Source organism: Scyliorhinus torazame, chromosome 14 (assembly GCF_047496885.1).
Source record: "Scyliorhinus torazame isolate Kashiwa2021f chromosome 14, sScyTor2.1, whole genome shotgun sequence".
NCBI lineage: Eukaryota > Metazoa > Chordata > Chondrichthyes > Carcharhiniformes > Scyliorhinidae > Scyliorhinus > Scyliorhinus torazame.
Genome location: NC_092720.1, coordinates 215590041 through 215604096, shown reverse-complemented (window position 1 = coordinate 215604096; position 14056 = coordinate 215590041). Strand labels below are relative to the sequence as shown.

Below are 14056 nucleotides of genomic sequence, written 5' to 3'. Positions count from 1 at the left end.
AAACAATCAATAAGGGGATCAGTGAGTGAGAAACAGTGTGAAACAATCAATAAGGGGATCAGTGAGTGAGAAACAGTGTGAAACAATCAATAAGGGAATCAGTGAGTGAGAAACAGTGTGAAACAATCAATAAGGGAATCAGTGAGTGAGAAACAGTGTGAAACAATCAATAAGGGAATCAGTGAGTGAGAAACAGTGTGAAACAATCAATACGGGAATCAGTGAGTGAGAAACAGTGTGAAACAATCAATAAGGGAATCAGTGAGTGAGAAACAGTGTGAAACAATCAATAAGGGAATCAGTGAGTGAGAAACAGTGTGAAACAATCAATACGGGAATCAGTGAGTGAGAAACAGTGTGAAACAATCAATAAGGGAATCAGTGAGTGAGAAACAGTGTGAAACAATCAATAAGGGAATCAGTGAGTGAGAAACAGTGTGAAACAATCAATAAGGGAATCAGTGAGTGAGAAACAGTGTGAAACAATCAATAAGGGAATCAGTGAGTGAGAAACAGTGTGAAACAATCAATAAGGGAATCAGTGAGTGAGAAACAGTGTGAAACAATCAATAAGGGAATCAGTGAGTGAGAAACAGTGTGAAACAATCAATAAGGGAATCTGTGAGTGAGAAACAGTGTGAAACAATCAATAAGGGAATCAGTGAGTGAGAAACAGTGTGAAACAATCAATAAGGGAATCAGTGAGTGAGAAACAGTGTGAAACAATCAATAAGGGAATCAGTGAGCGAGAAACAGTGTGAAACAATCAATAAGGGAATCAGTGAGTGAGAAACAGTGTGAAACAATCAATACGAGAATCAGTGAGTGAGAAACAGTGTGAAACAATCAATAAGGGAATCAGTGAGTGAGAAACAGTGTGAAACAATCAATAAGAGAATCAGTCAGTGAGAAACAGTGTGAAACAATCAATACGAGAATCAGTGAGTGAGAAACAGTGTGAAACAATCAATACGGGAATCAGTGAGTGAGAAACAGTGTGAAACAATCAATACGAGAATCAGTGAGTGAGAAACAGTGTGAAACAATCAATAAGGGAATCAGTGAGTGAGAAACAGTGTGAAACAATCAATAAGGGAATCAGTGAGTGAGAAACAGTGTGAAACAATCAATACGGGGATCAGTGAGTGAGAAACAGTGTGAAACAATCAATAAGGGAATCAGTGAGTGAGAAACAGTGTGAAACAATCAATACGGGGATCAGTGAGTGAGAAACAGTGTGAAACAATCAATAAGGGAATCAGTGAGTGAGAAACAGTGTGAAACAATCAATACGAGAATCAGTGAGTGAGAAACAGTGTGAAACAATCAATAAGGGAATCAGTGAGTGAGAAACAGTGTGAAACAATCAATAAGGGAATCAGTGAGTGAGAAACAGTGTGAAACAATCAATAAGGGGATCAGTGAGTGAGAAACAGTGTGAAACTATCAATAAGGGAATCAGTGAGTGAGAAACAGTGTGAAACAATCAATAAGGGAATCAGTGAGTGAGAAACAGTGTGAAACAATCAATAAGGGAATCAGTGAGTGAGAAACAGTGTGAAACAATCAATACGAGAATCAGTGAGTGAGAAACAGTGTGAAACAATCAATATGGGGATCAGTGAGTGAGAAACAGTGTGAAACAAGCAATAAGGGGATCAGTGAGTGAGAAACAGTGTGAAACAATCAATAAGGGGATCAGTGAGTGAGAAACAGTGTGAAACTATCAATAAGGGAATCAGTGAGTGAGAAACAGTGTGAAACAATCAATAAGGGAATCAGTGAGTGAGAAACAGTGTGAAACAATCAATAAGGGGATCAGTGAGTGAGAAACAGTGTGAAACAATCAATACGGGAATCAGTGAGTGAGAAACAGTGTGAAACAATCAATAAGGGAATCAGTGAGTGAGAAACAGTGTGAAACTATCAATAAGGGAATCAGTGAGTGAGAAACAGTGTGAAACAATCAATACGAGAATCAGTGAGTGAGAAACAGTGTGAAACAATCAATAAGGGAATCAGTGAGTGAGAAACAGTGTGAAACAATCAATAAGGGAATCAGTGAGTGAGAAACAGTGTGAAACAATCAATAAGGGGATCAGTGAGTGAGAAACAGTGTGAAACTATCAATAAGGGAATCAGTGAGTGAGAAACAGTGTGAAACAATCAATAAGGGAATCAGTGAGTGAGAAACAGTGTGAAACAATCAATACGAGAATCAGTGAGTGAGAAACAGTGTGAAACAATCAATAAGGGAATCAGTGAGTGAGAAACAGTGTGAAACAATCAATAAGGGGATCAGTGAGTGAGAAACAGTGTGAAACAATCAATACGGGGATCAGTGAGTGAGAAACAGTGTGAAACAATCAATACGGGGATCAGTGAGTGAGAAACAGTGTGAAACAATCAATAAGGGAATCAGTGAGTGAGAAACAGTGTGAAACAATCAATAAGGGAATCAGTGAGGGAGAAACAGTGTGAAAGAGGGAGAGGTGGTGGATGGAGTAATAGATCCACAGGGATGGTTCAAACTAAATTCTTGCACTGAAGGGAGCACAAGTGCCCTTGTCAGAAAGTGGATTGTGTCACTATTAGAATTGCTAAGAATCAGATAGAAAGTGGCCAAATACGTGGGTGCCCTGGAAATCACCAAACAGTGGTCTTGAAATGAACATTGTATTCACCTCGAGTGGCATTCGAAGACACTCGCGTCTATCATCCTGAACATCATTTTATTTTTTACAGGCGTGGGAGGCGTGGGGGAGGGGGGTTGGGAAGGTGTCCCATCGTGTAGGTGTGTTTTGTACAGCGGAAGTGATGAACTGAGAGTTTCATGGAGTTTGGGGACCGAGACGGTGTTTCCATTTCCACACAAGAAAATTACCAGTGTTCCTATGACATCACCGTGCAATGCAGGATGTGTGTGTGCACATGTATGCATATATAGAGAGGGAGACTGTCACTGAGAAGAGGCACAGAGGAAGCTCAATTACAGAGAGCTTAGAGAGAGAGAGAGAGAATCAGTGGATCAGAAACACACACACAGCTCCCACTGACCATGAACAGCGAGAACAAGTTACTGGACCTTGAGAGTGGGGCAGCGGTGGTGCTGAGGGAATGGGAGCCCAAGAGGAGCTGCTTCTGGCAGTCTCTCTGTGCGGTGGCTGTGCTCGGCTTGCTGGCTGTGTCTTCTTACCTCCTCCTGTGTCAGCTCGGAGTTCTCCCTTCAATGCAGGTAAGGGCAACAGTTTACTTTTTACTCAGCTTCCTTTGGGTTGTGGGTTGTGTGAGGACTGCTTGCTGTGGTGCTGATCCACAGCCAGGGGATCAGACACTTTGCACCAGTGCGAGTGGCGATAACCTGCCTGCGCAGCTAACTTGCACCTCCCTGTAGATCAATGGTGATATCTGGCTATTTAGGGGTGGATTTTTACAATTTATTCTCTTGTCTCTGCAGGAAATGTCACCGAGCTCAGAGCCTGATCCAGCACAGGACATGAAGAATTATTCACCTGTGACAGCATCTCCAGCTAGCACTGGTGAGTACTGGCAGGAGATATCCTTAGCAATCTATCTCTAGCAATCGCCCTATCTCAGTGCGCCTTCCAACTTAACCCCCTTATCCATCTTCCTATCAATTGCTGTCTTTCTCTCACGCTATCTTCCATCCTCCATCTGTCAATGTCTCTTACTATCAATGTCTTGTATTTCCTTTCCATTTGTTCTGTCATCTCCACCTCCCTCTCTCTCTCCCTCTATCATTCTCTTTCATCCTTCCTCTTTTTGTTCTCTGTGAGGTGCTCTCATTTCACCTCTTCTCCCTCTCTCAAACTCCCTGTCAGTGTTCCCATGGTGACTGAGGATCCATCTTTTCCATTTCCAGACCTGCCTCGCCTGATGAGACAAGTGGGGGGCGACCCAAGAGGACGAATCGCAGCTCACCTGACAGGTACAGAACCATTCCCGTCTCACTCATCGCCTCCTGGCTGTATAGAACTTTCGCTGGATTCTCCGTTCCCGCCGCTGGTCTGTGGGATTTCCCTTCCCCCCCCCCCCCCCCCCCCCCCACACCGCAGGCGGAACGGAAAAATCCCTAAATGGAATCCACTACGCACTGCTGTCACCTTGCCCACCAAGTTTCAACCAATTGGAATAAGGAACGGTGCTACCATAACTCCTGTTGGTTCAAATTTTTTTTAGTAACAATCAGAATAGGAGGAAGTGGTAAACTTAATTTTGGGAGGTTTTGGAAAGGATTTAAGCTAAATATCTATGTGCTTGTTGACCAAATGTGTCTGTTTAAAATTGGGATTTAAGGACAGTGTGAATTTAATGTGACTGGGACATCACACAACTAGACTGTTCGCCCACCGTACAGCAATGTGTGATCTCTGGGGATAGCGGAGATCCCAGAAATATTCGAGATGAGAAATTCCTCCCCAGCACTTAGTGAGCCTTCTGGCAGACCATCCCAGCTGATAAGGCTATCTGTTGAAATGCGTTCTCTTGGTTTCCAAAGATTTTGGGTGTAACAGTGGAAGGACCATCACTTGGCCTGGCTGTTGGATGTGTGGGAGACTGAGATCGAGCACCCCCACACACACAGGGTGATAGGAAGGCATTTCCAAAGATATTCCTTCTGAACCTTGGGAGCAAGTCTCTGACACAGTTGCACCCCTGTGCACCACACCAAGCCTCCCATTTCTAAGGCCTGCCTCATTGTTTCCATTCAAGCAGCAAGTAGTCCTGTTTGTGGGAATTTGAATGAGCTCCACACTTGTTAAAAGGAAATATAAACTGGGGCTGCGCAGCGTGGGAAGCAATGTTGAATGTGGGGTGGCCAGAAGCAGGGGTCACAGGCTGAGGATACGGGGTAGACCATTGAGGACAGAGAGGAGACATTTACTCATCCAGGGAGAGGTCGGATGGTGGAATTCGCTGCCACAGAAAGGAGTTGAGGCCAAATAGCTGTGAGCGGGATTCTCCGGTCCGTCAGCCGCGTTTTCCTGGGCGACGGCCCACCCTGGCAGCAGGATTCTCCATTCCTGCCACCTGCCAGTGCGCTTTTCCATTACGGCCACCTCACGACACTGGAAAACCCACGGGCATGGATGTGCAACTGGAGTAATGGAGAACCCCGCTGGCAGAGAATCCTGCAATGTATGTTTTCGAGAAGGAGTTCAATGTAGCTCTGAGGATGAAGGGGATCAAAGGATATGGGGGGGAAAGTGGGATTAGGCTAGCTGGAGGATCAGTCATGATCATAAGGAATGATGGAGCAGACCCACAGGGCCTAAAAGCATCCTCCTGCTCCTGTTTTCTATGTTTCTATGTTTCAGTGAAAGGTAAAATAATTCATCCTCATGATGTTTTCTCTCTCTTCAGCTTCATCAACTGGACATAAGAATGTTATCTGGCAGGATGAGACAGGTTCCACCTTCAACCGGGGCGTGGAGTTCAGGGATAACCACCTCATCATCAAGACCCCTGGTCAGTACTTTGTGTACACCCAGGTGGTCTTCCACAGTGTGGGCTGTCAGGACCAGGCCGTCTACCTGAGCCACGAGCTCGCCAAGCTGTCACCGGATTATCCGGAGGAAGAGGTGCTCCTGAAAGCCACCAAGTCCGCCTGTCACTACGGTAAACACGGAGACCCCTGGTACAAGACCTCCTACCAGGGAGCCATATTCGAGTTTGAGGAGGGAGATGAGGTCTTCTCCAGGGTTAACGTGGATGTGGCGGGGTATGTCGACACAACCACAGGAAAAAGCTTCTTCGGAATATTTGCTTTGTAAGGATTCCGAACCACTCCCAGTCATTAACAACGATGGACTGCGAATTTCAAATTGAAATAGAACAAAGACTGTCTGGGACATATTGTCCTATCCGGAACTAATTGGACAGAGCCATTCAATTCTCTTTGATTTTATTTAAAGGTGCGTAGAGAGAGAGAGAGAGATTATCAAGTGTGTGGGTGGGGTTTAGGATTGGATAGGTCACACTGACCTCTCAGTACAATCACTCTAGATTCAACACGCAGCTCACTGATCAGTGACTACCCGTGCCTCTCATTCACTCCCTGCCTCCTGAAGGCAGTATTGAGAGAAGCTGGTAATCTCTGAATGGTGATGGGTCTCTCTTGGGTGTGTTTGGGGGGGGAAGGCTGGGGGTGTTCATAAGCTTGGGTTAAACTAGTGGAGAGCCTTAGAAATACCTGTTGGGATGGGTTAGAAGGGCTGAATGGCCAACACCTGTCTCTCTGATGTTCCTGCTGTCTCGCAAAGCATGGGGACAGGCACAGGCAACTTGCTGCTGTGCAGAGTTCTTCATCATTAATGAGGGAATAGTGTCGTAAGCGGGTAAATTATCAACCGCACGATAACTGCTCTGAATAGGTTTATTTTCATTGGGAGTTATCGCTATCAACAAGGGATTATTTAATTTCGCACATATTTAAATGATATTTAATGTTGTTCATGTTATTTAAACTGGTACTCCTGAAGGAGAGAGTAATCCGACAATCGAACTCACTCAGGTCTGATATTCAGACTGGTTAGGTCCACTGGATCAGTTGCTGGTCCCACAAGTATGGTCTATGTCTTAGCATTTATAATATATCTTGGATATCATTGTGAAAGTTCAGTGATGGTCAGAATCTCTGCTAACGTGTCCCAGGCCATCAAAGCTCCCAGCAGTCAAATGGCTTTCCGCCTCTCAATGCGATTAGTCAACCTTTCATGGGATGTAACCTTCCTGGAATGTAATTGGTCCACACTTAACCAATTAAACCAGAGAAGAAACATTTCTGTGGTGTAGCACGCACACTGACCCCAGCAAGAAATGTAACTGTTTTCACACGCCAAGACATTTGACCGCTGAATATTGTTCATTAACGGAAGACCGTGTTTAATGCAAAAGTGTAACATCTGTTTTAAAGATGTATTTCTGAGGCAAAAATATGTTGTCAACCTTTGTTGCACCTTCGTTTAAGTTATTATTTAAATCTATTTATTAACTGATGTATTTATATTATTTATTTATTTTGTTATTTACACTGGTGAGAATCAATAAAGATGTTCCACGAGCATGAAATGTTTCTTTCTCATTCTTGCACACGCTGATTTGGTTTTGGAGACTTTATCATTGGGGAATGACTGCAGGCGAGGGGAGGAATTTTACATGTTTACAGCCAGGAATTAAGGTCCAGGATTATCAAGAGAGGGGGGGGGGGGGGGGGGGGGAGATCGGAGAGTGGGGACTATCTGATTGGAATCCAAGAGAGGGGAGATTGCGGATCTGAGACGCGATCACTAGGTTCGTAATGGGTGTGAGCGGACGGATCAAAGGATGTCACTGTGTGATTTGACAGGCAATGGGTTGTCTCTAATTTCAGAACCAACTCCTCCCTGACGCCCACAGTCAATAAAGATACATTTAGAGTGTAAATACTTATCCATGACGAAGCACCAGGCAACTGTAAGTAATCCACACTCCCCCCTAATGCCCTCACACCCCCAACGCTTGTCACACCCTTCCTCAAAGAATTGAAAATACCCACATTGACCACATCCTTTGTTAAACATGTTTCCAGTGGGTAACAACGCCGTGACTAAGCAGATATATTTGGAACGCTGACTGAAGCTTTGCACATGCAAACTTGCAAGTTCTCCACTCGGTCTCGAATATTTTACCCAAAGTTGTTGCGTCCAAGCCTGACTCAACTTTTCAAACTCCAAAACAGTGAGTGGGAATCACAGATTTTGGCTCAGATTTCGGGGGCGGGGGGTACAGGTACCGAAGTATACGCAGTGGACTGGACATAAGTAATCCATAGGATCCCCGCTGTACAGAAGGAGGCCAGTCAGCCCATTGAGTCTGCACCAACCCTCTGAACGAGCACCCTACCTAGGCCCACTCCCCCAACCTGCCCTCATAACCCCACCGAACCTGCACATCTTTGGACACTAAGGGGCAATTTTAGCATCGCCAATCCACTGAACCTGCACACTGGGGCTGTTTAGCACAGGGCTAAATCGCTGGCTTTGAAAGCAGACCAAGGCAGGCCAGCAGCACGGTTCGATTCCCGTATTAGCCTCCCCGGACAGGCACCGGAATGTGGCGACTAGGGGCTTTTGACAGTAACTTCATTTGAAGCCTACTTGTGACAATAAGTGATTTTCATTTTCATCTTTGGACACTATGGGGCAATTTTAGCATGGCCAATCCGCCTAAACTGCACATCGAGATTTTTATTGAATTCAAATATCACCATCTTCTCTGGTGGGATTTGAACCCAGGTTCCACTCTGCGTCTCTGGATTACTAGACCAGTGACAATATCACTACACCACCATCTTGCCCGGTGATATGATTTAAAATCTGATTGGGGTGGTAGTGGGGCGGTGGCATAGTGCTATTGATAATAATGATGACCATAAAACCATTGTCCATTGTCGTAAAAAACATCTGGTTCATGAATGTCCATCAAACGTTCTGGGCCATTAATTGGCCACCAGCTACACCAATCAAACTGAGTCATCGCGGGTCTCTCCAGTAATTGGCCACCAGCTACGCCAATCAAACTGAGTCATCGCGGGTCTCTCCAGTAATTGGCCACCAGCTACGCCAATCAAACTGAGTCATCGCGGTCTCTCCAGTAATTGGCCACCAGCTACGCCAATCAAACTGAGTCATCACGGGTCTCTCCAGCTTGAATTAAAGGCAAAGGCTACATTAAAGGCACAGGCCCATTAATCATCCATGGATAACAATTGTAACAGCAAAGATGAAAGAAAGAGGAAATTAAGGGAACAAGCTGAGTTTGAACAGGAGGGTCCTGACAGAACTCGAAAGTAACCCAGGATAAGAGCTGGCCTGCACAACCCTGACACAGCTTTTGGCTGGGTTTTCGGTTCAGAGGGGTGCTGTTCACAGCCTGGCCAGTGGGCTTCAGGTCCGGGATGTGCCGGGGCGCTGCATCAAACGTATGGGGAAGCAATAATTTCCTATGATAAGCAAAAATAAAGACAGATATATCACTGAATTGGTCTTCAATAGATGGGGAAATTAGGGCATAAATCAGTCTTCTCACCTGCAGCTCTCTCACAGGGAGCTCTCTCACAGGGCGCTCTCTCACAGGGAGCTCTCTCACAGGGAGCTCTCTCACCTGCAGCTCTCTCACAGGGCACTCTCTCACAGGGAGCTCTCTCACCTGCAGCTCTCTCACAGGGTGCTCTCTCACAGGGAGCACTCTCACCTGCAGCTCTCTCACAGGGCGCTCTCGCATAGGGACCTCTCTCACCTGCAGCTCTCTCACAGGGAGCTCTCTCACCTGCAGCTCTCTCACAGGGAGCTCTCTCACAGGGAGCTCTCTCACAGGGAGCTCTCGCACAGGGAGCTCGTTCACAGGGAGCTCTCTCACCTGCAGCTCTCTCACAGGGAGCTCTCTCACAGGGGGCTCTCTCACAGGGAGCTCGTTCACAGGGAGCTCTCTCACAGGGAACTCTTGCACAGGGAGCTCGTTCACAGGGAGCTCTCTCACCTGCAGCTCTCTCACAGGGAGCTCTCTCACAGGGGGCTCTCTCACAGGGAGCTCTCTCACAGGGAGCTCTCTCACAGGGAGCTCTCGCACAGGGAGCTCTCTCACCTGCAGCTCTCTCACAGGGAGCTCTCTCACAGGGAGCTCTCTCACAGGGCGCTCTCTCACAGGGCGCTCTCTCACAGGGCGCTCTCTCACAGGGAGCTCTCTCACAGGGAGCTCTCTCACCTGCAGCTCTCTCACAGGGAGCTCTCTCACAGGGAGCTCTCTCACAGGGCGCTCTCTCACAGGGGGCTCTCTCACAGGGAGCTCTCTCACAGGGAGCTCTCTCACAGGCAGCTCCCTCACAGGGAGCTCTCTCACCTGCAGCTCTCTCACAGGGAGTTCTCTCACAGGGAGATCTCTCACAGGGAACTCTCTCACAGGGAGCTCTCTCGCAGTGAGGTCTCTCACAGGCAGCTCCCTCACAGGGAGCTCTCTCACCTGCAGCTCTCTCACAGGGAGTTCTCTCACAGGGAACTCTCTCACAGGGAGCTCTCTCACAGGGAGCTCTCTCACCTGTAGCTCCCTCACAGGGAGCTCTATCACAGGGAGCTCTCTCACAGGGAGCTCTCTCACCTGCAGGTCTCTCACAGGGAGCTCTCTCACCTGCAGCTCTCTCACAGGGAGCTCTCTCACAGGGAGCTCTCTCACCTGCAGCTCTCTCACAGGGAGCTCTCTCACCAGCAGCTCTCTCACAGGGAGCTCTCTCTCACAGGGAGCTCTCTCACAGGGAGCTCTCTCACCTGCAGCTCTCTCACAGGGAGCTCTCTCACAGGGGGCTCTCTCACAGGGAGCTCTCTCACCTGCAGCTCTCTCACAGGGAGCTCTCTCTCACAGGGAGCTCTCTCACAGGGAGCTCTCTCACCTGCAGCTCTCTCACAGGGAGCTCTCGCACAGGGGGCTCTCTCACAGGGAGCTCTCTCACAGGGAGCTCTCTCACAGGGAGCTCTCTCACAGGGGGCTCTCTCACAGGGCGCTCTCTCACAGGGCGCTCTCTCACAGGGCGCTCTCTCACAGGGAGCTCTCTCGCAGGGAGCTCCCTCACCTGCAGCTCTCTCACAGGGAGTTCTCTCACAGGGAGCTCTCTCACAGGGAGCTCTCTCACTTGCAGCTCTCTCACAGGGAGCTCTCTCACAGGGAGCTCTCTCACAGGGAGCTCTCTCGCAGGGAGGTCTCTCACAGGGAGCTCTCTCGCAGGGAGCTCTCTCACCTGCAGCTCTCTCACAGGGCGCTCTCTCACAGGGAGCTCTCTCGCAGGGAGGTCTCTCACCTGTAGCTCCCTCACAGGGAGCTCTATCACAGGGAGCTCTCTCACAGGGAGCTCTCTCACAGGGCGCTCTCTCACAGGGAGCTCTCTCGCAGGGAGGTCTCTCAGAGGGAGCTCTCTCGCAGGGAGCTCTCTCACCTGCAGCTCTCTCACAGGGCGCTCTCTCACAGGGAGCTCTCTCGCAGGGAGGTCTCTCACAGGGAGCTCTCTCGCAGGGAGCTCTCTCACCTGCAGCTCTCTCACAGGGAGTTCTCTCACAGGGAGCTCTCTCACAGGGAGCTCTCTCACAGGGAGCTCTCTCACCTGCAGCTCTCTCACAGTGAGCTCTCTCACAGGGCACTCTCTCACAGGGAGCTCTCTCACAGGGAGCTCTCTCACAGGGAGCTCTCTCACAGGGGGCTCTCTCACAGGGCGCTCTCTCACAGGGAGCTCTATCACAGGGAGCTCTCTCACAGGGAGCTCTCTCACAGGGAGCTCTCTCACCAGCAGCTCTCTCACAGGGAGCTCTCTCGCAGGGAGCTCTCTCACAGGGAGCTCTCTCACCTGCAGCTCTCTCACCTGCAGCTCTCTCACAGGGCGCTCTCTCACAGGGAGCTCTCTCGCAGGGAGGTCTCTCACAGGGAGTTCTCTCACAGGGAGCTCTCTCACAGGGAGCTCTCTCACCTGCAGCTCTCTCACAGGGAGCTCTCTCACAGGGCGCTCTCTCACAGGGAGCTCTCTCGCAGGGAGATCTCTCACCTGCAGCTCTCTCGCAGGGAGCTCTCTCACAGGGAGCTCTCTCACCTGCAGCTCTCTCGCAGGGAGGTCTCTCACAGGCAGCTCTCTCACAGGGAGCTCTCTCACCTGCAGCTCTCTCACAGGGAGTTCTCTCACAGGGAGCTCTCTCACAGGGAGCTCTCTCACAGGGAGCTCTCTCACCTGTAGCTCCTTCACAGGGAGCTCTCTCACAGGGAGCTCTCTCACCTGTAGCTCCCTCACAGGGAGCTCTCTCACAGGGAGCTCTCTCACCTGCAGGTCTCTCACAGGGAGCTCTCTCACAGGGCGCTCTCTCACAGGGAGCTCTCTCACCTGCAGCTCTCTCACAGGGCGCTCTCTCACAGGGAGCTCTCTCGCAGGGAGGTCTCTCACCTGTAGCTCCCTCACAGGGAGCTCTATCACAGGGAGCTCTCTCACAGGGAGCTCTCTCACAGGGCGCTCTCTCACAGGGAGCTCTCTCGCAGGGAGGTCTCTCACAGGGAGCTCTCTCGCAGGGAGCTCTCTCACCTGCAGCTCTCTCACAGGGCGCTCTCTCACAGGGAGCTCTCTCGCAGGGAGGTCTCTCACAGGGAGCTCTCTCGCAGGGAGCTCTCTCACCTGCAGCTCTCTCACAGGGAGTTCTCTCACAGGGAGCTCTCTCACAGGGAGCTCTCTCACCTGCAGCTCTCTCACAGTGAGCTCTCTCACAGGGCGCTCTCTCACTGGGAGCTCTCTCACAGGGAGCTCTCTCACAGGGAGCTCTCTCACAGGGGGCTCTCTCACAGGGCGCTCTCTCACAGGGAGCTCTATCACAGGGAGCTCTCTCACAGGGAGCTCTCTCACAGGGAGCTCTCTCACCAGCAGCTCTCTCACAGGGAGCTCTCTCGCAGGGAGCTCTCTCACAGGGAGCTCTCTCACCTGCAGCTCTCTCACCTGCAGCTCTCTCACAGGGCGCTCTCTCACAGGGAGCTCTCTCGCAGGGAGGTCTCTCACAGGGAGTTCTCTCACAGGGAGCTCTCTCACAGGGAGCTCTCTCACCTGCAGCTCTCTCACAGGGAGCTCTCTCACAGGGCGCTCTCTCACAGGGAGCTCTCTCGCAGGGAGCTCTCTCACCTGCAGCTCTCTCGCAGGGAGCTCTCTCACAGGGAGCTCTCTCACTTGCAGCTCTCTCGCAGGGAGGTCTCTCACAGGCAGATCTCTCACAGGGAGCTCTCACAACTGCAGCTCTCTCACAGGGAGTTCTCTCACAGGGAGCTCTCTCACAGGGAGCTCTCTCACAGGGAGCTCTCTCACCTGTAGCTCCTTCACAGGGAGCTCTCTCACAGGGAGATCTCTCACAGGGAGCTCTCTCACCTGTAGCTCCCTCACAGGGAGCTCTCTCACAGGGAGCTCTCTCACAGGGAGCTCTCTCACCTGCAGGTCTCTCACAGGGAGCTCTCTCACAGGGCGCTCTCTCACAGGGAGCTCTCTCACCTGCAGGTCTCTCACAGGGAGCTCTCTCACATGCAACTCTCTCACAGGGAGCTCTCTCACAGGGAGCTCTCTCACAGGGAGCTCTCTCACAGGGAGCTCTCTCACCTGCAGCTCTCTCACAGGGAGCTCTCTCACCAGCAGCTCTCTCACAGGGAGCTCTCTCACAGGGAGCTCTCTCACAGGGAGCTCTCTCACCTGCAGCTCTCTCACAGGGAGCTCTTTCACAGGGGGCTCTCTCACAGGGAGCTCTCTCACCTGCAGCTCTCTCACAGGGAGCTCTCTCACCTGCAGCTCTCTCACAGGGAGCTCTCTCACAGGGAGCTCTCTCACCTGCAGCTCTCTCACAGGGAGCTCTCTCACAGGGAGCTCTCTCACTTGCAGCTCTCTCACAGGGAGCTCTCTCACAGGGAGCTCTCTCACAGGGAGCTCTCTCACCTGCAGCTCTCTCACAGGGAGCTCTCTCACAGGGTACTCTCTCACCTGCAGCTCTCTCACAGGGAGCTCTCTCACAGGGAGCTCTCTCACCTGCAGCTCTCTCACCGGGAGCTCTCTCACAGGGTGCTCTCTCACCTGCAGCTCTCTCACAGGGAGCTCTCTCCCAGGGAGCTCTCTCCCAGGGAGCTCTCTCCCAGGGAGCTCTCTCACCTGCAGCTCCCTCACAGGGCGCTCTCTCACAGGGAGCTCTCTCACCTGCAGCTCTCTCACAGGGAGGTCTCTCACAGGGAGCTCTCTCACAGGGAGCTCTCTCACCTGCAGCTCCCTCACAGGGAGCTCTCTCACAGGGAGCTCTCTCACAGGGAGCTCTCTCACAGGGAGCTCCCTCACAGGGAGCTCTCTCACAGGGAGCTCTCTCACAGGGGTGCAGGCGTGTGTTGTTTGCAGTAACGGTGAGATTGATTTCCCATTCCTCTGAGTCGATCCCCTCATCTTCCCAAAAATTTGAAATGTGCCCCCCCCCCCCACCCGAGCGACAAGGTCGGACAAACCTGCCCGAGGCCTTGT

General features: G+C 50.5%; 1 protein-coding gene across 1 annotated transcript; it reads left to right on the top strand.

The window, feature by feature from the left end:
- Positions 1–2917: 2917 nt before the first annotated feature.
- LOC140389427 (lymphotoxin-alpha-like) lies at positions 2918–7008 on the top strand. Its single transcript, XM_072473570.1, has 4 exons — positions 2918–3235; positions 3458–3539; positions 3884–3949; positions 5386–7008. Exons 1-4 carry the CDS (start codon positions 3059–3061, stop codon positions 5793–5795), a joined length of 735 nt encoding a protein of 244 aa, XP_072329671.1. The 5' UTR covers positions 2918–3058; the 3' UTR covers positions 5796–7008.
- Positions 7009–14056: the final 7048 nt, after the last annotated feature.